This window comes from Mangifera indica, chromosome 8, assembly GCF_011075055.1.
Source record: "Mangifera indica cultivar Alphonso chromosome 8, CATAS_Mindica_2.1, whole genome shotgun sequence".
In the NCBI taxonomy this organism is placed as follows: domain Eukaryota; kingdom Viridiplantae; phylum Streptophyta; class Magnoliopsida; order Sapindales; family Anacardiaceae; genus Mangifera; species Mangifera indica.
In genome coordinates this window covers 6,620,017-6,644,385 of record NC_058144.1, presented here as the reverse complement: position 1 = coordinate 6,644,385, position 24,369 = coordinate 6,620,017, and the positions used below count along the sequence as shown (strand labels likewise).

Sequence of the window (24,369 nt, the reverse complement as noted above, 5' to 3'; positions counted from 1 at the left end):
TGAATTAAAAGACAATATATGTGTGTTGCTCTTGCTCCCATTATTGTTAATTTTATGAGAATCATAAGGCAAAGATGATTGATGAAATCCCTTATTCTAATAAAAATCAGGCTTACTAACTATAACAAGTTACGTAGCAGCTGCATTAATATTTTATTAGTCAAATACACCGACATAAAGTTATACGTAGGTTGGATAACTTAATGTTACAACTTTCTACGTTGGGGACTTCAGCATAATTGATGTGGCGTTCACTGAAAGGTGACTATTGCTTAACGTAACAGCACAGATGTTAGAATGAGAAGATGGAACTCGAAATGGAATCACTAGGCTATCGAATCACGTTTCAATGATCAAAAGATACATAAAATTATACGTAAAAACAAAGAGGGCTGCAAATTTCAATCGCGCCCCGCTTGGATTCATCATCATCTAAAATCTTTACACTGTTTTAATCTTATACTGATGGAAAAAAGAAGAATAATTCCTCTGCTGCTGAAACGCAATCCTGGAATTCATCATCTTTTCCTATTTATTCCAGAGGATGCAGGAGCTCAGATTCTCTCGTTCCCCTAATGGAAAAAAACGTAAAAGCCATTAAATACAATTGCCCCTCTACCTCTTCAAGTAAGAAAATGACATTGGTACATGCGTCAAGCTAGAGATATCAAACAACTCCATAAACCTCTGATCAGAAACTCTAGCTTTGGCAGCTGCAAATCGCTGGTACTCATCAAACACAGAAGTCAGGCACCACCTTTGCAGTTTTCTCAAGCATCCCACAAGACAACCAGTCCGGTGCTGCATTATGGAATGAAAAAATTTAGTGAAAATCTGTGTAAGAATCGGTGTGTGTGTGTGTGTGTGTGTGTGTGTGTGTGTGTGTGTGTATTTGTGTGTGTTTGTGTATATATATATATATATATATACACATTTGTGTGTGTGTTGTGAGCTTACCTTCCCACGTTTGCAATGAATTAAAAGGGGATGATTTCTGACATCTGCAATGCGGACAAATCCTAATGAGTTAACAACAAATTCCAAATCCGAACACTCTAATCTATTCCAGACTCATAAGAGGTGTAACATTAGATACCAAGGAGAATTTTGAGTGCTTCACGAATCATATCCTCCGGGATGTTTACAAAAGGCTCCTGTATATATATACAATGTGTAACATTAGAAATCAATTCACAATTAAGAACCTAACAAGATACAATTCCATGTAAGCATCAATCCAACACCTTGAAAAATCATTAACTCTCATATTATGTCCATATAAGCATTACTTTTAGGATACATGAGTTATCTACATCATCGACCAACAAATTCATTGCCTTAATTAACAGCCAGTTTATTAGAAAATGCTTGTTTGCACTAGCTAGCATCCTCAAGGGCAACCTGAATTTTAGGCAGATGCTTAATTTACCCTTCAACAATCACTACTTTATCGCCTAGAATAGATCATTATCTCAAGAAAACACAATCTTGTTCCTCTAAACAAACAAAGAGGTCCCAAGGAAAATAATTAGAATATCTCTAAATTCCAATAATGTTCTCAACATGTCACAACCGAATTTCAATTTAAATCATGTAATTTGTCATTCGCCAAGACCTATAGAACTTTAAAAAAGTTCCCAACTAGGGTTAAGGATATATCAGAAAAAAAAAAAAATTGCTCCAAAGTACAATTTCTAATAACATTCATTAGAGGGTACCGTGTTTCTGTCTTCTGTGTGTTCCTTTTATGTGGATAACCCAACTAAAATTTGATGATAACTTCAATGGAAATCAACTCAATTTGAAAGCATATAAGACAATACATACAAGCATATACGTCTGTGTGCGTGTGTGTTAAAGAAATATCATTTCCAGATTTGAAGTTTTCACATCTTAAACCTGAGTAAAAGCATGGACTATTCTAGTCTGAATCCCATCTATCAAAGGCTTAGCTAATATCTATAACGTTGGTTAATAAATTATAATAATATTCCTATACCACGAGTTTAACAGCAGGCTAAACATTGTTAAACTAAACGTTGAAGCAAGCTCAGTCACAACGGTGACCGTAATTTGATTATCCCATGATAAGGATCACGGACTATCCCTCGTAAATATAGCATACCTTGAGATTAGTGTGTTTATGAGTTGATGAAACAATATTGAACAATAAGTATTTCTTTATTTATTTATTTTTCATTTTTTTCCTATGCCTATGAATAATAGAATCAGCACTACTTGGTCCATTGATTGGACGACATTTATCATAGAAGGTAAAAATTATAGATCATAATTAAAAAAAAAATGTACTCACTCAGATCAGCCATTTTGCAAGGAACCCAACTATTGATATGGATCACACACAAAAATAAAACTATAATATTAAACACCCAGTCCAATTTAAAGCATCTAAATAATTAGTTTATATGTAATCACAAAATGCAATGATATAGTGATTAATAATGTCACGTTAAATAGATCTATTACTCAAATATAATCATAATCTGTTAATTGAAAAATCTCAGATTCTCTTCTAGAAGGGTAAGTCCATAAACGATGAAATATAAAGCTCCAGGCAGAAAGAGCTCAATCAAATCAAGAGAATCAATCATAAAATATTTTATTATTGATAGTTGTTTATACGGTTAACTACAATTAAGCCTGATCAAACCAGAAGGCATTTTTGTTTACGCGTGTATCTGCAAATATAGTAATCCCTTGAAAAGATAGTACCTTACGGCCTTCGATCCCGAACTGAAAAAGCCTGATTCCATTGGACTTAAGAAACTCCATGTTGGAGTCTGGGTACTGCTCTGGACACAAATATCTGCACCAAAAACATTCAAAAGTTAAACCTGAAATCACCTAAGACTTAATATTTATTAATACATACTTAGTATTGAGTCTGGTTAATTACATGATAGAGCGGAGACGAAGATTTTGGAGAAAGGAGAAGTTGGCGGAATCTGGAAAGCCAGACCTGAAGATACCATTATCGACCATGGAGAAGTTTAAGGGTGGAATAAGACTCAGGTCATCACCAGCGAACGGAGGCGGTATCGCCAGATGGGAGAGGTCAACGACGGAGGCAACTTCAATAATTCTACACATATCTTCTTCCGCTGGCGCTGCTTCTTCTTGTTGTTGATGTATGCTAGAGCTATCTTGCAGTTTCATAATAACTTTAGAAAGGAAGACAAAGTAATGCGTTGGAGGGGTCTGACTCTTAAAAAGTTTTCGACAGTTGAAGCAGTAGTTAATGGTGGTGAGGTGATCATGGGTACCTTTATAGATAGAGAGAGAGAGAGAGAGAGAGAGAGAGAGAGAGAGAGAGAGAGCGAGAGACGGCAGGGTAAAGCAAAAGTAATCCTGCTTTTGCTTTTGTTCTTATTTTTAATTTTTTCTTTTAAGATTGAAATAGAAAAGGGAAGAGTTTTATTATTATTTATTAATTAATTAAGATTTAGGTAAATTAGTGAATGATTATTACTATTTATGAAAAGTCGTGAATAATGGCTGTTGTAGGCAACACGTTGCTTGTTCTTCTTCTTCTTCATTTGTCAGATTAATTCATGTATATAAGTTGACCCCTAGTATGATATGAGAATTTTCTTCACGTACATTTTGATACTTAATCTTTTGAATCTAACCATGGAAGTCCTATTAAATTTTTTTATGGCATATAATCTTATTTGGGTCGGATAATTTATTTAAAATAAATCTTATAACACAAAACAATTGAAATATCATATCTAATTACTGACTTAAAATCTAAAAATAAAAAGATTATATTTTTTACGAAAAAGTTAACCTTTTTAAGTTTAGAAAGGGACATGCTTCCGAGTATTCTAGCACGCCCGTGTTATTTTTATATAGGCAATGTTCCCCTGTCACCATACCCTAAAAAAAACAAAAACTTGATCAATGGGGAACATTAGCCATACAATTTGATTAGCCACTGCTTTCATGCCTCTCGATGGGCCCGAAAAAGAAAAATAGCATGTGATGGTCCGTGGCTTAGGTAGATAAGTTAAGATTCTTTATGATAATAGGAGTGATAAGTTAATTGAGAAAATTATAAAAAAAGAAAAAAAAAAAAGAGAACATTCTGAAGAATATGCGGGGAGAGAATGTGATAGATCAAACAGGAAGATGGTATCTCTCTCATTTTAAAATGTATCAATGGACATAAGGAGAGATGTCAAAAACCAAAAAATAAAAATAAAAATAAAAAGAATAATCAATAAAAAGGTTAATCCTACTAAGTTTTGAATTATGATTTAAATAATATAAAAATGTGATCTACGGCTTAGATTATTTACGTAAGTTATCTTAACAAGTCATGATTAATTATTTAGTCCAATGTTCTAATAATTTGGATTAGATAAATTATATTATTAAAGAGGCAATAAGCCATTTTCAACTATTTTTCTTTCTTATTATATAATATAATTAATGTTTAAAATGTGTGATTAATTTTTCCAGGCTAATTGGTTCATGTATACTGAAACAATTGGAGCTTTTGAGATACCAATCATACACGTTTTGATTTGCATTATATAAATTTGATTGGTGAATAATTATAAATAAAAAAGTGATTAACTACAAGTGTATAAGTGATTAGTTTTCAAATACTTGAAGCTACTTGAAGAACGAAGCCCCTGTGCCTGTGAAGTTTGAGTTTCGTGAGAGAAATGTCAAATGATATTTTATACGTACGTACACATGTTCTACCAAACAACTTTGACTAGCATGTTTCTGGGTGTGGTAAGAACAAGAAAGGTGCCCTTAATTTCAAACAAAATCCCTGATAAACTGTTTACCTAATGATGGAGAAGCCTATTTCAAGTCAAATAATACGCCTCAAAATTTTTCAAGCCTACGTACGTTGAAATTGGGGGGGCATGACTTTAGTATTCTGCTATCAATATAATGTTTTATAATAATATTAAAAATATATTATTTTATTTTATTATTTATTTTAAAAATTAATATTTTATCTTAGACCTTAATTTTGAAAAGTGATTTCTCCTTATAAAACCTTAAGGGGCGTTTGGTTCAAGTTATTAAAGAGTACCTTAATAATCTACATTTTATTCTCTTGTTTGGTTTGTCAGTAATAAAATATTACAGTAATTTTCTATTACCAATGCTGACGTGGTAAGTAATATAGGTGGTAATCTGATTATCTTACCACCTTCACCTTAGGTATTTGAAGATTACCAAGATAATCTTGATTTTATTATAATTATATTATTATTTATTAATTTTTTAAGATAAAAATAAATTTATTTTTAATTAATATGATAAATAATATAAAAAATATTTAAAAATAATTATATTCAAGGGCATTTAAGTAAAATAATTTACTAATAATCTTTAATTATCTTTAATCAAACACAATAATTATTTATACTTACCAAATTTTATCAAATATAGTAATCATTTATACCCAGTAATCTTCTAAGTAATCAATCTTTAAGATAATCTTTCTATTTTGGTAATAAAATATTACTTAAACCAAACGCTCCCTAAGTTTTTTCTTCACTACTTTGTCCACTAATGATCGTCAGTTTTTAACCTAAACTTAATCATCGGAAACTTCATCTCAAACCTAAAGACAACAAAACATTATCTTTTGAAGGACGACACTCATCTCTTTTGCTAGGATGATGCTCATCATTCAGAAAAAAGATTTTGATTTGATTTCAAAAGAGGGTTGCCATTTCTTGAAGCAAATATTTGGATTTCAAGATATCAAACCTTATAGAGAAAAAGTGAATTTTTTAAACATTAATTCTAAAAAAAATTGTTAGTTTTTTAAATTAAAAAAAGAAAAAATATAATATAATTTTAATTATTTTAATATTATTAGTAAAATTACAATTTTTTCTTTAATCCTAATAAAAAATTTTTAAGTGTACGATAATAAATTAAACTTTAAATAAGTATCGTAGTTTTTCAACTACCTGTCAATCTATATATGTCTTTTTAACCAAAAACTGGTGGGAAAGTCCTATAAATTATAAGCTAGCAATTGCAACGATCATACATCTTCATTATCCCACGGCCTCTCAGTATAAGACAGGCTCATGCCCATCTTTCTCGTCAATTAAAATAATAATTTATTTCCTATTATATTAAAATCAACTTAATTGCTTCAGACTTCAGAGGTTGCTTGCTCCTCCTGTACATCTGTGACGAGGCCTAACGACTTGGATTGAAAAGTATTGATGTCATATTATATCTTATTTACACGTTATGCTTAAATGTCAAAAACAGAAAACAACTCAATCAACTAAAGTTAAAGGCGGTAAGCTATAAAATACACTTGCGTTACACTTTTGAGTGAGAGTCAGAAGTTTGACATTTATAATTTTCAAACTTGTTCCTTAATGATGGTGGTAGGCAATATGTCATGTTTTCCATATGCACGAAGGGTAAGGATGTGGAAATATTATTTGTAAAATGGAGTTATTGAATAATTTTGGGCCAACCCGAATCCGCTTGTACTGGTAGATTAAGCTGTGCCCTTTCTTAACCAAGCAAACACGACTTTTTGCTGTTGACTGTCAGATTTGAAAATCGAAATTGTAATTGCATTATCAAATCTGGTCCATTAGAGCCCATTCAATATAAATGGAAACGTGGGGCCTGCCTGTATGTTAGAATAGTGTCACAATGCAATGCATCGTCATGCCCAGAAGATTGATGATGATCATGTTCTCAATTATTTACACCTTTTAACTCTCCTTCTCATGCCTTCAATTTTCAAAACAACTATTTTCAAATTACATAATTTTTATATATATATAATTTGTCATCATTTAATTAAATGATTTTAAATTAAAAATAAAATAATACCCAATTACATAATAAAACTTTATTTTTTTATATGAATTGTATACAAAAAAAATGGGTATATATATTATTGCTCTTCAAATTAACTAGGAAGTAACTAGATTTTGAAGGGAAAGGAAAAAAAAAAAGTAGTGGTGACTGGGAGTATGATCACTCCTTTTACCTCTCTAAATGGTATAGACGAGAGAGGTATAATCATATGTTGTATAATCTTCATCACTGTCTTTTCAATTTTGTTGCCTGTTTTTCTCACCCTTCTAATATTACATACAAAATGGTAAAATTTACATAATAATTTACTCTCTATGTTGAATTAATCTTTTTCTTTTTGAGTTAATCAAGCCGCAAGTACTAGTACTTTTATCATTCCTCGACTGTTAGCAGTTAACATGGTGGGACTATCACTCTTCCAGCATACAGCACTGATGAAGTAAGATGCTGCATTTTCGTCGGTATCCTCAAAATCAGGTGACCCAAATCTATGCCATGTCACAGGTTTTGAGATTTCCTGCAAATTGGTTAAGAAGGTATAGTTAGTATTAGAAAAATATTGCAATGTCTAAAAATTAGCTTCCATGAGTGTTCTAACCTTGTGGTAAACATTTACTTCGTTTGTTTCACTGCCACACGCTATGTATTCGCTATTAACCGTGAGACCCACAAAGTTCTTCCGATTTCTGTGGCCTCTGAATGTGCGAACCTGTGAACATCATTCAGAAAAAGTTCGCCAACTCAGTTTTGCCATATACCTGATATACATTCAAACAAGAAACCTGGAGAAATGCTATATATCTTACCAAGCCTAGAGCTCGAACTAATTCACACATTACAAGAAATCAAAAATAAATTATTTTTCCCACCATAGTTAGTTTCTTCATGGTTGCTGGGCTCAATTATGAATGTTTTGGATAAAACAAGAGGAGTTCCTCAAAACTGCCTTTTTGCCAGCTAGTGAGGTTATCTTAGCCCACCTGCCTGTGATTGAACTTACGACCTTATCCTCAATCAGGCAACATGGACATTGGAGAGGGCCAGAGGGGATATATCATTCATTTTATTTTTCATTTTTCTCAAACCAAGGAAGTTTCACAGAGGGCTATGAAAAAAATAATAAGAAGTAGAAACATTATCCAGGACACCTGACCTGATTGACATTTAAATTTCCTTTTTGTTAATATGCAAAAGTTACTTCATTATTTACTTCTATCAAATTGGTTCCAATTTCACTGCTTCCAAAACCAAACTTCAAAATGGGCATGAAAATCTAAACCTAATTTATTTAACTAGGTAAAGAAAAGTAATATAATTGATAATATTAATTAAAGCATAATTTACTCACTGGCTGATTCTGTGTCACATCCCACAACCGTAGTGTGCTGTCAATAGATGCAGAAGCAAGTTCATTATCTGACAAGAATTTCACATATGAAACAGATCCCTCATGCCCAGCGAATACATGAAGTGGTTGCCTAATGTCTCTCAAATCATAATAATGGATGTGACGGTCTGAGGAACCAACCTGCACGAGGAAAGAGGAAGACTTCACAATGTCTTTTTGCTTTTGGCCAGCAAAAGAAAAGGAAAATCAGGAGAAGGGTACTCATGTCACAAAATGGCAGGGACATTATAGCAATGCAACTTGCATTGAATTCCTACATTACACTGATGTTTAAATTCATTCCTCTCAAAGTCAAACCAAAAACCTTGACATTTACAATTGAAAAAGAATTGTGAAAATCATTGCTATAATTATGTAATACAAATGAACAGCTTTAAGGATTCCACTGGAGCATTGAAATTATGATTTACTTTTTCCCAAAGACCGAAGAATCCCAAAAACATGGATTTCAAGGATTAGCACACAGCATGCACACACTATGCAAGGATAGAAGAATAGATGATAGGTGTATGACTGCACGCATAGTGCATCAAGTATTTTCATTAGATCAGCTCCCAAATAAAGTCTTTACACAATCAGAAGCTGATTGGACATCTTTAGAAACTTAACAAAAAGACTCATACCGCAATGTAATTGCCAGATCCAGGGTTATACTTGACGCAACAGATTTTTGCTTTCATGTCAATGTTAAGAACGCTAGAATCCTGCTTCGTGCACCAAATTTTGACCTGATTATCATGTGAAAAACAAATAAAATATATAATTAGAATTATAATTTGTTTTACTTTTTAACAGTACACAAAGAGTTCTAGATTAATAATTCAGAAAAAGAATAGTACAGAAACAGAACCTACTGCATGCCACTAAGAATTACTTTAGAACAAATGTATACTGTCAAGGCATTTAATGCAACAGTCATAAAAGGCATCCACAACAGTAGATGACAACACTAGAGAAGCCAAATCACTGCCATTCCATCCTCAGTGCAAAAAACAAAGTCATTTCACATTAACCCTAAGTGCTTATCATCTTAAAACATGGTGAAATGCTGCAATACATTATGGATCTTCTAAACATAGAAGGGAATGCCTGGTTCAGGATCTGAAAAACAATGTGCACCTTGCAATCATTACTACCAGATACAAGCATTGAGGGTTCTGTACGAGAGAAATCGACACTCCAAGCACGTTGTTCATGCTCTTCGTATTCCATCACACTCTGCACAGGGATTTACAAACGTGTGATTGAAACTTACATACTGAACATGCACATAACTATGAAAACCAAGATGAAAATATGAGAAGAATATTGATTTTTACAATACCTGCTGTGTTGTTACATCCCAAACAGTAACTATTCCCTCATAATCAGTACTAGCAATATGATTTTTAGAAAATTTGTCCCAACTCAAGCAACTAAGCTTTGAACGGGTTGACATCTCCACGAGTGGGCAATGTACCTCAGTAGGGTCATTCACAACCTAGAAAGCAATCACATAGGCAATGTTACCAACCACCAAGGTAGGCAGAAGAATAATTATTTCCAAACTTGTACTATAGTTTGAGCATAATAGCCAAGAAGCAAAACCATTATCATCCTAGCTTGGTCAAAATGGAAGGTGTCTAGTTCACAAATATTTCACCCATCATTACAAGGAGAAACAATACCACCAAATGCAGAAAAAAGCTCATAGGCAATGGCAAGACATACACAATGGCCACAAGAACCACTTCTACCAACGTATGACCACGAGTAAGTAGGAAAATTCCTTCAAATTAAATGTTTTATATGTGTAGGTAAACATGTACTTCAAACTAGTGACAAACAATAAGAAATTTTTGATAGGCATATGGACTTCAATTTTGAGGATGTATATCAAAACCATCCATGCTTACCCCACCATAATTGTCTACATCTACACCCCAGCTTCTTTTTTACTCAAAGCAAATACATTATCATATGATTAGATAAACTGTGGGGAAATTGTCATGCTAGAAGTATGCATTTTCTATATCCCTTTTTGTTAGAAGAAATTATCAAACTATATTAGTGAAGAGATTGAGATAACTACATATTGTTTATCTCACTCCAGCATTCCAGGAACAAGCGAAACAACAAAGTCAAAGATATCAGAAAATAAAAAACTTACAGAAGAGAAGTCGAAAACCTTAATACATCTGGAAACTCCAGCACTAGCAAACAACTGATCGTCCCGGTCAAATTCTATGCTGCAATAAACATGATGAATTTTCTGAGCTTCAGAATACTTTAATCAGTATACATAGAAAGCTAATTACTTATATATATCAATATGGTGAGAGTTGAATAAAGCTACACCACCAACTCAAAAGGACAAGAATGGATTGCTTTGCTTGGAAAGAAAAAAAATAGGATCTGAAGTTCCACCATGGCTGAAAACCAATATGAAAAAGGCATACTCATTGTTTGGGGTAAATTCCATGTCACCACCCGCAGAAAAATTTTCACCAACGACATTCGACAGTATAATTCTGATAATCACATAATAACAGATAGTTGTTTCCTCAATCAACTGCAAAAGGCCTTGTTGAAAATTAATTATGGTTGCCTATACAAATCCTTCATTTTCTTTTCGCTAAATGTAGGATTATATCATTTGATTGTAAGCTACCATCACCACATTACAAATTCATGTTCCACATCCAATTACTCTTTCTTTTCATTTTTAGGTATATACCGTAACATCCCATCTCTCATTGTCCCACCAAATCAAGGTTAAACAATGTCTAGGGTGAGATTTTTTTTTTTTTCCCGAAAATTTCAGCAATTGTGACAAGTTTTTATATTTCTTGATATGTGTGGAGAAGGAAAAAGCCAAAGATTAATGGTTTTACTTTTTCTTAATTCTTCTAAACAAACTTCATATGTGATGTAAAATACATTTTTAAGATATTTGGTACAATGAATGAAACATTAACTTATCTCAAATAGCCAAAAGTAAGGTATAACCATTATGAGCACAGAAAAAGCTTCACTCACCTTGACACTACATTGGCTGCATGAAATAGATCTGCATGCTGAAGCTGCGCAATCACCCTCAGCCGACTGTTTTAAGGACAAAAGAAAACAGATAAACTAGATGTAGTGAATCAGTAATGTGATAGCATACTTATGATTAAAAATTATTTCTGCAAAGAAAACAAAATCTTTTGCAGCTATACCTGTAACGAGTAAAAGCAGTTAGTACAGATTGAAAATCTGCAAGACCAGCAGTATACCCCTCTCTGTGTATGAAATTTTTGTCGCTTTCTTGTTTAGTATGTGGTTGGTTGGCAAATTGTTGCCGCTTTTGCAGATAACACTCTCGCAGGTCGTTGAACTGCAGCCAAAAATAAGGAATTGAAAATAAATCTAACCTAGGAAAATGATCAAATATAGAGTATCTCCCCAATCAAGCTAAGCATATATCTTAATGTTGATAACATCACATGCATTGGCCCACCAAAGTTTAAGCTAAGTTAGAAACAATAGTCACAATATTTCTTTTCTTTAAAAATGATATGCAAATAAAGCATTGGATGACTAGATACCTGTGCATGGACCTGTTTTTTTCTTACAATGGATTGACCAGACTGGTTAAAACATTGTGAGTTCGACCCAGACAGAAAATCCTTTCTCTGGAGTCCATGAGAGCTTACTTGAGCCTTTCCATCCACTTTCTTCTGCTGATGATTTTCTGCAGGTGTCCCTCCTCTCATGTGTAGAGAACTGGAGCTAAGGCCACTGCTGTTCTTGTCTATTGATGAAAACCATGGTTTGCCAGCAGTAGAATCATCTCCAAGCATCTGCAGTTTTACAGAGTACTTGTCTCTTGCACAATGAAACTCTATCCTATGTCGCTCTACAGCATTTATATCCTCTTTAATATAATGGAGATCAGTTTGTACCTAGAAGATTTTAGGATAGATAAATTAAATCAATCAAACTAAATATTTATGGCTAGAATTATTGAAAACCTATCAGAGACCAAGGGTTGCCTATGATCCCACCCATGGACAATCAAATAATAGAAAGCTATGTTGGCTACAGTAATCCAACCCTTACAATTGTGCTGAAAAAATGAATTTGACAAGAAGCATATATATTTGAAAGAACCCAAAAAGCATGAACAAAGACATTGAGGCAGGAAGCTGTTAAAAATAAAAAGGAGGAAGCTACACATGGTAGGTTCCAAGAACTTATCAGTAATACCTCATAGAGTTCATCAACCCTTTGTTTCCATAAGCAATGCAAGAAGTCCAGAAGTATTTGCATATTTCTTTCTGCTTCTTCTTGTTCCATATTTCTCTTCTTCTCTCCAAGGAGTGACATAAGGTTGTCAATCTCCTTCATAGACACTTCACAATCCTGTCTGAAAAGAAAGTGTATCATAAAAATGAAAAATTATATGAAAACAGTAGGGGAAGCCAATATATACGATTACAGCACTACATTTTGAAAGACAGACAATGCATGTTCACAACTGTGGGTTCAGACAACATTGGGTATTACTCCTTGCTATATATTATAATCTACAAGAGTAAAACCCCAAGTCCTACCAAGTATGATATTTTTCACTAGAGGCAAATGCTAGCCATGAACTCCTGACATGAGAATGAGGATTCATGCGACATGGACTCTACATACTCATGACAAGGCGATTCAATTTTCAAATTGGAAAATATCACACAATTGAGCAGGATATGCATTTATCCAAGTAAATTTCATTTTAAATGAGTCATGGTCATTGAAAGCTTACCTGTTGTATTCCTGACGTAAATGTTTCAAAGGTGTTGCGGTTTTGGATATTTGACAAGCAGAACTCTTCTTCAATAGCTACAAATGTGGTACAGAGAAATTGTATAACAATAAGCTGCATTCCGTAGTACATCGTTTCAAAGTACAAAGTTATCTTAAAAAATGGCTATTATTAACAGACTCTATCAAAAAACACAAGCTAAATATTAAAAATTAAAGAATATTAAACGAAACTATAGCTGTACTGCCGAATTTTACAGGAAACCATGGATTCGGTAGCGCTGACTCGGTGAGACAACTTGAAACGTCATATTATTATTAAAATAAATTGGTCGCATATTAACAATTAAGAGTGACTGGAATATATTAACATTCTAGCAATGAGTGTAGCGCCTAACGTTGCCATGCCAACACTGTCATAGTTTCACAGAATTATCAAAAATTAAAAGAAACTAAAAAAGATAAATATAATCTGTAAAGTGGCGAACCTTATCGAGCAAGAAATTAGGGTAAAGTTGATTGCTGGTGAGGTGATGACCACAGCAAGGGCAATCACTCTTGTTGCGGAGGTGAGTGATGATACACATGCAACAGAAGCTGTGGCCACATGCAGTTAGAAAGGCGTCTTTAATGATCTGCATGCAAATCGGACACACCATGTCCTTGTCCAGCTCCGATAATCCCACATCCAACGCCGCGGCTTCTCCGCCAACATCTTCTACCGAAGCATCCGCCGACCCCATGGCGGCGGGTGAAGGCTTTAGGTCCGGCTTCATTGCTGGTACTAACGGCTCCGTCGAGACTTCCTCCGTCAACCGTTTATCTTTGCGGAGTTGTTATTTTGAGTTCAAGAAGGTTGCCTGTTTGTTTATTAGTGTAACTGGAATTCCAGAAATGACTTTGAAAGAGTGGCGTGGGTCAGAGGATGGGTTTGTGAGTGCGAAAATGGAACACGTCAGTGATCATTTGTGTGGAGACAGAGGAGAGTACGAACTGGAAAATTCTCATTGTTTCATAATAAATAAATACAAATTAATATTGATAATTGAAAGGACGAATCCAAACGAAGAAACCTGTGAATGAACCAACCAAAACGCAGATAATTGGCGACAACACTACTAAAAGTGAAAACCCCAAACGCGCGTAAAAACAGTCTTACCGATACGGAGACAAAAACACCGTAGCCAGCCAGGGACACCGCAGCCGATGAAATAAATGGAAGCCCAGAGTTTTAAGTCAAGAAAGAAGAAAAATTGTCAACCGGAGAGTCGAGACAACTAAAGTTTAGCTGTTCCATGTCTTAGTAATTTTCACACTGTAAGCATCAATAGTCGCTAAACAGCAATTATACAATGCATGCTTGTACAAGTTAATAAGACGAGCAAAGATTATTATTAAAATATAGAAATCTCACTTACAGTAGTTAATTCTTGTTAAGTCATGATATAAATTTAAGAGTATTTATTACATGTATAATTTATATATATAAATATTAATATATTATAATATAATTAGATAATTAAAAATTAAAAATAAAATAATAACTAATATTATTATTTATACCCATAATTTCATTATAAATAAAAATAATAATACAGATAAATATTTAATATAAGTGAAGGCTAGACTCGAGTTGAGTCAGTTTGAGCTTGAGCTTGGCTCGGCTTGGTTCGAGCCCGAAAAGAGCCGGGCTCTGCTCGGCTCGATTGAGCTCGAGCCGAGCTTGAGTTGGTTCGGATTGACTCAGTAGATTTTTTTTAAAAATTTTTTATACAAAATGACATCATTTTGATTAATATATATTAAAAATGATGTCGTTTTGATAATAAAAAACGAGCCAAATTCGAGCCGAACTAAACTCGAGCCATCCATAAATAAACCGAGCTGAGCCTAAGCTGGCTGCGAGCCGAGCTCGGCTCGGCTCGAATCCAGCCTTATGTAAGTGAGACATCTTCTTTGTGCCACGTTAATAAAGATAAATAATAATTAATTAATTTTGGGGCCAAAAAACTCAATTTTAAATACTTACTAGCCAATTTTATTTTTGTTTTTTTAGTTTAATTATAAATTATTAGTTTATTATTTTATAACACATATATATATACACATACATATAAAATCTGTATACATATACATAAAAAATTTAATTAAAATTAATTTGGTAACACTCTAATAACTTAATTATAAATAAAAAATAATATATCCTTAAATTTTTTGTCTCTTTAGAATTATATTTAAACTCTTAACTGACACAGCCTTCTGCACTTAAACAATTCTACAGCCTACTTCCAGATTCGTTCCAAGCACTGTAGAACAATTTACCTCCACCGAACAAGGAGAGAATAAGAAATAAATCACCAACAAAAAAATAAAAAACACCCAACTCCAGATAACAACAGTACTCCAACAATTCAGCTTCAGTCCACCGAGACCATCAGCAATGAAAGCAGCAAAGAAAAGGTCATTTGATTCAATGTAGAGAGGCAGGTATCCTCCAATGAAAACAAGAATTCTCATCACAAAATTGTAGACAATTCCCACTTTCTGCAATACTCCCCACCCCCTTTTTATTCGTTACTCCAATAACTTTTTCTTCACTCCTCTCCATTCTTGATCATCCATGTGTCACCTTTTTTGCCCTGGATCTGAATTTCCTTTGGGTGTCTCCCCCTTGGGCCTGTGTGAATAAATTTTTGTAATTAGGGCTCTATCAGATTATCTTGTTGTACCATGTTCTCTTGCCTTCTGGCTCGTTCACTGACTCAAACACTATTTTGTGAATTAATGAAGCATATTGAACGCCCTTTAACCCTGACTGAGGAAGATCAACAATATGAACAAATTATTGCAAAGCTTTCACAGCCTCCTCAATTCATTCTCTATGTCTATCGGGGGAAGGAAAATTCTGACATTTCTGGAATATGATTCTTCCTGTATTTTAAAATTTGATTCAATTTCATTTTATCACTAATTATTTTGTTTCATTGTCAAGGACCTTCGAAGAAGAAATGCCTCAGTGATTCTCAAATTGTTACTCAATGCATTTCTCCTTCATGGATTAACGATAAGTATCTTAAAAATGTAATACTCAAAATTGAAGGTGAATCTCAAAACTAAATGCTTGAAGAATCATTATAGAATATACAATTTAGGCCAAAAGAGTTGTTCCCACCCAGGGTTTGATATTATTCCAACTCTCATCCACCAACTTTTAAAAACTTAAAGTTTCACATATAAACTAAAATTTGTTTAAAATCTCAGTTATATAGAAAGGTAAAATAGTTATTTCAATAATAATATTAAAAAAAATATATATGATTTAGTGCATTTCGTTTTAAGATTTAAAAATTAACAAATTTATTTCTGTCTCAAGTTTTAAAAAGTCACATTCTCCCCCATATCATAGGTTTTTTTCTTCTCTCTCTGGCTATCATGTCCGATGATGACGACAGTCAAATTTATCTTAAACTGTTGTCATCGAAGTCTTTTGGTTGAGATCTTCGTCTAAATTTAATTGTCTCATCATACCATTAACATAGTCAGATTGTCTTTGTCTCATCTCTATCGCTCCAATTTTTAGATCTCTTCATCTCTTGTCCTTGTTTGTCTTTGTTACTCTAGTCTTTGTCTCTTCGTCATTAGAGAGAGATGAGGACAATTCGTCTTTCCATCAACAGACGAAGAGACAGACTTCATCTTATCTGTTCGTTAACGAAGTTGATGTTTTTTTATTTGTTAACGGAGAGAGAGAGCCAACTAAGGGTTAGGGTGGGAAAAAGAGGTCGTTGTCATTGAAGATGACAGTCAAAGAGGAAAGAAAAAGAAAACCTAGGTTTGAGGAAAAATATGACTTTTTAAAACTTAAAAACTTTAAACATAGATAAAATTATTAGTTTTTAAAATCTAGAGAGAAAATAAATAAATCATATATATTTTTAATAATATTATTAAAATAATAATTTTATTCTTATATCTAACTAAGAGTTTTAATAAAAATTAATTTATGGGTGAGACTTTGAATTTTTGAAAATTAATTGATAGGAGTTTGAAATTATATAAAACCTGGGGTGTGAATAAATCTTCTGGCATACAATTTATTGTCTTTTGGCGATGCTTTTGTTATTTTTCCTCGTTTGTAGCGTGGAGGAATAAATTCTTTGTTAAAAATGGAGCACTCCTCACACATTCCCCTGACAAAAGTTGGTGGTTTGGATTGGTACATGTTCAGGGAAGGCTTTTTCCCCACTATGGTCTATTCTTCTTGTGATCGTCAGATGGCGTTATCTTTGAAATATTTGAATTTCCTGCGTTCGTTGTCACCTATGGTAATATTTTCTTCACTTGACTGCAGCAATATTATGTGTGCACATAAATAATATATTATCGTATAATTAAATATTATATTATTTATATTTTAAAATTATTTAATTATATAATAATATATTATTAATATGTTAAAAAATGTATATGCTTAATTCTATCAACTACTTATTTGGGGGATGTATGTCCATGCTTCCCTGATCCTAAGCAAATATAATAAGATTAGGAAAGACCCTCCTGGGAACATGTAGATGTATTAAAAAAACACTGTTAAGGGCCAAATCTCAAACTTTCTAGCAGTGTTTGTATTCCTACTAGTTGATAAATGACAACATAAATTACCCAAAAAAAGTGATTCATATAGATTATTGACGTTTACCGCATCAGTTCTGTTTGTGTTTGGGATACGCCAGTGTGAAAAGGGGTACTAAACTTGTTGAAAATGTCAAAGAATTAGCTTAAGGGTTCCAATAATTAACTTAGCTTTACACTGTTAACCGCCTTACACAGGAAAAAAGGAAAAAAATATAGTTATCATTACTCTCTTCCATGTCTAAGTTCCTTTTTTTTTTTTTTTTCCTCTGAGTATTGGCAGGGGTTTAAGGTGAGTAATTAGCTGGGTGTTATTTATTTACCTTACTTAGGGAGACAAATTTTTAATGTTCTTATGAGAGTAAAATTTACTGTTTGAATTTCAAGTTAGGTTAAGTAATTTACTAGGCTCAAAATTAATGTAGAGGAAAAGACCACGCATGAAAGAGAAAGGTTAAGAGGGAGGAAATTAATGAACGAGTGGTTGGTGTGGCGGGCTGGCTAACTGGCGGCAGCTTATTGAAGAATTCTTGTGGAAATTTTGAACAGGACCAAATCTGGTTGGTCAAATCGTTCAGAATTCTCACCAGAAACATTTTGACTTGACGTCTCGATTATAATGACCAAATCCTAATCTTCTAAACAACGTACTAGAGAGACCACTGCTGTTATGGTGCACCAACCAGTTAGGCCATTCATTTCCTTTGGTTTAGTTATCTGATTGATTGATCACAATTGATTTTGGTGCTTCTTTGGCTGATGTTCTTCAAACTTGCTTTTTATTTGGGACCCACTTGTTTTATGACCCACTAAGGCGAGGACAAAGAGTTTGCTTGAAAAAATAAATACTCGCTTTGACGCTTTTACCCTTCCTTCTTCAGTATTTATCAATCAATAACTTTTAATATTCACTTAGTTTTTCATAAATTGTAATTTCATCTCGGTCACGTGAGTGGAGAGTCGTGGGTCTTATAGTGTTTGTTTTTTTTTTAGTGGGGGAGTAAAATGAAATGACCGCCCGAATCTCCACTTCTGGTTTTTATGATCTCTTTCCTTGGTCTGTGGGGCCCTATTCCTTGCTAGCTCAAAATCCCATGGCCGAGATTTCTCATCATCTTTCACGTGCACAAGGCAACAACGTAAAATAGAGTAGAAGCAGAAGAATATAATAAAACTAGGCGTTGAGGATAATCTAATGATAATCCTTTTCAATGATTTTTTTATAGCTTTATTTAACTCTCTAATTAATCCTCTTTTTGGATATTTCTAAGTTAGAATTTTTTTTTAGGCTATTTTGGTCATTCAACTCAAATCCTGTGGTCCATACCCCCACAGCCGCCTCTCAGGTTCGCGCCCTTTAACGGTGATTGATGATATTTTATATTTTCTCAAATATAAAAGGAAAGTATATAAATTATGCCTGTGACGCTATGAGTCTATGAACTTTTATGCTTTCTACTCTGCGAAGTGAAAAGACATAAATAACCTTCATCATTTGGTCAATGGGATTTTGAATGCGATGGTTGCATTGTGTTTGCCTTTAGACGAAAAGTAACCAAATGGAAGAGATATTTATTATTTGGTCATCTAAAGCAGGGTTAATTTGGTCATCTAGAAAATTAGAATAGGGACTGACGTGATAATACGGTTAATAACTACTAGGACAGAGAAGTTGTTGTGAGGGCAAAGATGTCATTTCAAATTAAACTAAATTGTTATTCGTACAATAGGTGATGAAGCAAATTACTTTTTTGTTATATTTTTCAGTTTTGGTTTCACATTGAAGAGATCCCGAAATTTTACACACAGAAACCTGAGAATCGTGGAAAAGAAAAAAGAAGAAAGGGAAATATAGAATTTTTAATCAACTTGGAATATATTTGCAGATTTCACTTTCTGATGCTTCACTAGTTATCCCTTCTTCTTATCGGTTTTTTTGCGAAAGAGATGACAAAAAATTCTCCTCAGTTTGAATCTTTCTTGACGATCATGTTTTTATTTGTTTAAAATTATTTGATTTTTTGTTTTAAGGGTTGAGGAGTTGTATCTTCGTTGTGTTTGTTTTGATTGAAAGCTGACGGGTGACCAAAATTCTGTGCCATCATCGATGCCAGATAACCGTCAGGCTAAGAGCAATGCTGTGTCAAATCAATCCGGAGACAACATTGAAGGTATTTAGATTTCTGGTGCCCTTTTCTTGTTGATAATATGGGGATCTGCTTAGTTTTTTCATTAATTAACATGGTTGTTTGATGAAATATGAATTATTATTATTTTTTTTAATCATGGGTTGATTCATTGTTTCTGTGATCAACGGTGCAATGTGTTTTTTGAACTGTTAAGGTTGGAGATTTTGAAACTTTGTATGCAGGTGAGTGTTTTTTTTGTTTATTTCATGTTTGTGTTTAGTTTTTAGTATCTGCGTTTGTTGATGAAATGCAAAATCAAGTCGACTTATAGATGTGAAATGTTTAAGTTGCGATGTTAGTAACTTGTTTTTATTGAAGGTTTGATCTTTTTGCTTTATATTTATTGTGATATTTGGAATTTAAATTATTCTGAATCTTGTTGTAAACATTATTAGATGAGAAAGGATTGATGATTTGGCTTTTCGGTTTTGATAACTCTGTTTACCAATGCAATGCATGTTGAAGTTTTGTAAGATTATTAGTTTTGTTGATGGGCTTAATTTTAGTTGAAAATTTCATCTGAATTGAATTTTTTTAGTTCCTTTGATGTTTGTTATTGTTGGGAAGTGAAATTTTCATAATGTTGATAAACTGAAATCTAGGGTTCTGAAGACATGAAATTGATGATTTGTGCTTGTCTTGTGCCTTGCAGACGCAATATGGCGGTTGAAAATTAATGATAATCAAGAAGGGGGTGGTGTGGCTCAATTGAGCCCATACCCAGATCGCCCAGGTGAGCCAAATTGTCCATATTACCTGAGGACTGGGTGGTGTGGTTATGGAAGCAATTGCCGCTTTAATCATCCTGCTTATCGTTCTCAGGTAATTGAGATTTTATACCTTGAAGTGGCTTCACTAATGTTTTGTCAATTTTAATGTTATGTAAAGTGGACTTTATGTGAAATGACTTATCAATTCTTGTGTGAAATCTGCACCAATGCTTTTTCTTACTTTTTCATAATGTTCCACTCTTTATTTCCTGTTATAACTGGTAGTCTGGTAGTATACCTTGTGTCTCATCATATTATTATCCTAACAGGGCATTCAATTTAGAGAAGAATTACCGGAGAGAGATGGACAACCTGACTGTGTGGTACAATTCTCCCTTTCTTGAGATTATCAGATTATTGGATGTTTATCTTGTTTGCTGTGATATTTTAGAATGAAAGTATTTACAGGAAAACTGAAGAGCACAAATTGTTGTCCGTATATAGTCATAGACGGGATTATGTAGCAATAATAATTATGTAGAGATTCTATTGGGGAATTTTGGAACTTTTTATGTAAATGTATGTATGTGATTGTGTTGACTAAATGAAATGCAAAATGCATCCTGAATAACCTGCAGTATCATTTGGTTCTAAAAGTTTTCTGATAATGTTAGTGTTACACAGATCCATTTTACTTTTGTTCTATATTTATGAGAAATTTCTGCCCCTGATTTCTATCTGTTCTGTATTGCCCACCAATATTTGATAGCAGTCTATATCGTCTTTGGAAGTTTTCTCACACATTACCCTAGTTATGAAGAGTGGGCTTTTATTCATTTTTAATTTAATGAAATTATGTGTATTGTTTACTGATAATTTTTATTAATCAAGGTCGATTCACTCAGCCTGTTCTCAGGACATCTTGCATTTAGCAGCTAATTGCTAAGTCAGCTTTGCAAGTGGTTGACTGACAAGCCTAGATGGGATTTATTATATCATGTGTAGTGTATAAAAGCCTTCTTTCGTAGTCTAGTTTAGATGTTGCTTAATTATGTTTTGTAGACTGCATAATTGTTTGCAATTATTTGAAAGGGGAATGATGTCACATTCATTGATTAAATTTTTGTGGTAATTACTCTGGAATTCCCCCTTTTACTAGATGCCATCCTGCATGTATATGTTAGACAGTATGCCTCACAAGTTACTATCTTTCTGATTGATGAGTTTCCGTCTCTTGACATATACTGCAGTATTATTTGAAGACAGGGACCTGCAAATATGGATCAACATGCAAATATCATCACCCAAAGGATAGGAATGGTGCTGGACCGGTCTCATTCAACATTCTAGGTCTTCCTATGCGTCAGGTGCTTATTTCTCTTTGGAAATCAGTGCATGATTTTTAGCCTTTTCCTCTCCTTAAACTGACATTTGAATATTCATGATTAACAAGTTCACATGCATGGAATATGACTGTTACATCCACAACTACTAAATTATGACTCTTCTTTTTAGGATGAGAAATCATGTCCTTATTATATGCGGACTGGAGCATGCAAGTTTGGAGTTGCATGCAAGTTTCACCATCCTCAGCCTGCAGCAAATGGAAACAGTTTACCTGTGACTGGAACAGCTGCATTTGGATCTATGGGGACATCACTTCTGCCTTCATCAGGTCTGCCTTATGCAGGTAGCATTTCAACGTGGTCATTTCCAAGGGCACCTTATGTATCTGGCCCTCGTTTACAAGGATCACAAAGCTACATGCCCATCATTGTCTCTCCTTCTCAAGGCATTGTATCTGCACCAGGTTGGAATACCTACATGGTCAGTAAGTTAACTCTTTAAGTAACAGACTTCCTGTCTGAATTTCTGGAAATTTTGCTTTTACTCTTGCTTCGAGCAAAGGTCCATAATCTACCATTGGAAGGAGTAGTATCGTTAAGAAGCAATAACTTACTCCCTTTTTTGTTCACTCATGTTAATATTCTGAATTGTTCTAACTCTATGATGTTTCTCTTTTAAGTAGTCGTATATTCAGCCAATAATCATATAAGAACTCACACATAAATTGTTTATGTTAAATTTTACGAATAAACAAATGTATTTTGGGCTTTTCTCATGTGAAATTTCCAATTTACAATTAATTTTTCTTGTCTCATTTTCTTTCATTCTTTTCTTTATTAGGGAAACATTAGCTCTCTATCTTCTCCTGGTGGACTTGGATCCAATCATATCTACAACTCCCAGAATCCAGGTGACTTAAGTCTGGGCGGGCTGGTGCAAACGTTATCCCCATCCAGTCCAAATTTACCTGAGAGACCTGATCAACCAGAATGCCGATATTATATGAACACTGGAACCTGCAAATATGGATCTGATTGCAAGTTCCATCATCCAAAGGAAAGGGTTGCTCAATCAACCGTAAATAATATAGGACCCCTTGGCCTTCCCTCAAGACCAGTAAGTTTTCATTTTATTTTCATACATTGCGGAAAACATATTGATACTCCATTTCATAAATTGTGGAATACACATTGATACAAGTTTTTGGTAACTTAGTTAGGAAATGTCATGAATATGTTTTGAATAGAAAGTGAACATCAGTGCTGTAATATTAGCTAGTTATTCGTAAATTTGGTCTTCAAATTTGGATTTTTCTTTTTGTTGGATTCAATTAATTGTAATGAATTTATTTTCTCCCACATGCAGGGGCAAGCTATGTGTCCTAATTACAGTATGTATGGAATTTGCAAAGATGGCCCAACTTGTAGATTTGATCATCCGTTTGCAGGATACTCTTTTAACTATGGTGTGAGCCTTCGTCCACTATCTATGCTGGATCCATCTCTCATGACTCATCATCTCATTCCAACAGCTCCTTCGTCTGAGAATTCTCTTGCTATGACATCAAAAGTTCCTGATCGGGTACAGATTTCTGAGGCTGCAAATGTCAAGCATCAGAGCCGAGATATGAAAAACTCAAATACAAAGAATTCAGATGATTCAGCTGAGGAGCCCCATTCTCCACCTCCTTCAGTGCTAGATTCTTCAGAACCTTCACACGATCAAAATTGAGTTCATTTTGTTCTCATTTACATTTTTGTTACTCAGTATCTTTGAAGTATATTTATGACTCATACCTCCCACTTCCCCCGTTTCACCTGTGGTTCTGCGGAGTGGTATAGGCTGTTTGGAGATTGTGATGAGCAAAAGTTTGGGGGGGGTGAGAGGAGGAATTTTTTGTGGTGAATAAATAGCATGCAGGTGAAAATTTGTAAAAGATTTCCTTCTTTTTCTGTTGAAATATTTGCTCTTTCTTGGATCATGCCCTTTATGTGCTGATGAGTGTTATGATGTTTGTGATATGATGAATGTTGTTCGGCATTATTAGGCCCTGCAAATCTATGGCCTTTTGATTGCAGGGAGATGTTGGCAAGTTGAACCAAATCATAGGTAACAAATTGAGTATGAACAACTACCATGCCCATGGCGGGCATGATATGATTATTTGGTTTATGTGAATACGAATAGTGTCATGGTTTTTTTCTAGTTGTGGTTAGGCAGATTCACAACATGATAATTTAAGGTAGTACGTTTATTTTACTTAATAGTTACCTACAAGTTTTGTTTTTGTCTTGTCATTTCTGAATGTAGAGACTGCAACGAGAAGAAAATGCAGGATTTGGTGCCACAATTGAGTTGTCAGAACCGTGCAAGCCAAAAATCAATAAAAACTTTATTTATAAAGATATATCAAATATTTAAATAATGTATTATAGTATTATTAAATAATTTTAAA

The 24,369-nt window shown here is 33.8% G+C and overlaps 3 protein-coding genes across 6 annotated transcripts; 1 reads left to right on the top strand and 2 right to left on the bottom strand.

Annotated features, from left to right (window-relative positions):
* Positions 1 to 312: 312 nt before the first annotated feature.
* LOC123224439 (tyrosine-protein phosphatase DSP1-like) lies at positions 313 to 3,326 on the bottom strand. Of its 2 annotated transcripts, XM_044648094.1 has the most exons (6): positions 2,918 to 3,325; positions 2,734 to 2,827; positions 1,097 to 1,154; positions 958 to 1,001; positions 686 to 801; positions 313 to 572 (listed from the first exon to the last, which is right to left on the bottom strand). In XM_044648094.1, exons 1-6 carry the CDS (start codon positions 3,175 to 3,177, stop codon positions 533 to 535), a joined length of 612 nt encoding a protein of 203 aa, XP_044504029.1. In that variant the 5' UTR covers positions 3,178 to 3,325; the 3' UTR covers positions 313 to 532. The 2 variants fall into 2 exon arrangements, with proteins under 2 accessions (XP_044504029.1, XP_044504028.1); XM_044648093.1 differs by having other exon boundaries at positions 313 to 801; positions 2,918 to 3,326.
* Positions 3,327 to 6,996: 3,670 nt separating this feature from the next.
* On the bottom strand, positions 6,997 to 14,368 carry LOC123222440 (E3 ubiquitin-protein ligase COP1-like). Of its 3 annotated transcripts, none has more exons than XM_044645200.1 (14): positions 14,196 to 14,368; positions 13,525 to 14,109; positions 13,038 to 13,114; positions 12,491 to 12,650; positions 11,830 to 12,186; positions 11,461 to 11,618; positions 11,279 to 11,344; positions 10,410 to 10,488; positions 9,585 to 9,740; positions 9,380 to 9,478; positions 8,884 to 8,988; positions 8,201 to 8,380; positions 7,451 to 7,561; positions 6,997 to 7,369 (listed from the first exon to the last, which is right to left on the bottom strand). In XM_044645200.1, the coding sequence occupies exons 2-14, from the start codon at positions 13,810 to 13,812 to the stop codon at positions 7,199 to 7,201; spliced, it is 2,007 nt and encodes a 668-aa protein (XP_044501135.1). In that variant the 5' UTR covers positions 13,813 to 14,109; positions 14,196 to 14,368; the 3' UTR covers positions 6,997 to 7,198. The 3 variants fall into 3 exon arrangements, with proteins under 3 accessions (XP_044501135.1, XP_044501137.1, XP_044501136.1); XM_044645202.1 differs by having other exon boundaries at positions 13,525 to 14,029; XM_044645201.1 differs by lacking the exon at positions 14,196 to 14,368 and having other exon boundaries at positions 13,525 to 14,175.
* Positions 14,369 to 19,427: 5,059 nt separating this feature from the next.
* On the top strand, positions 19,428 to 23,895 carry LOC123224198 (zinc finger CCCH domain-containing protein 3-like). Its single transcript, XM_044647793.1, has 7 exons — positions 19,428 to 19,839; positions 20,510 to 20,679; positions 20,897 to 20,950; positions 21,818 to 21,934; positions 22,083 to 22,394; positions 22,755 to 23,030; positions 23,280 to 23,895. Exons 1-7 carry the CDS (start codon positions 19,776 to 19,778, stop codon positions 23,643 to 23,645), a joined length of 1,359 nt encoding a protein of 452 aa, XP_044503728.1. The 5' UTR covers positions 19,428 to 19,775; the 3' UTR covers positions 23,646 to 23,895.
* Positions 23,896 to 24,369: the final 474 nt, after the last annotated feature.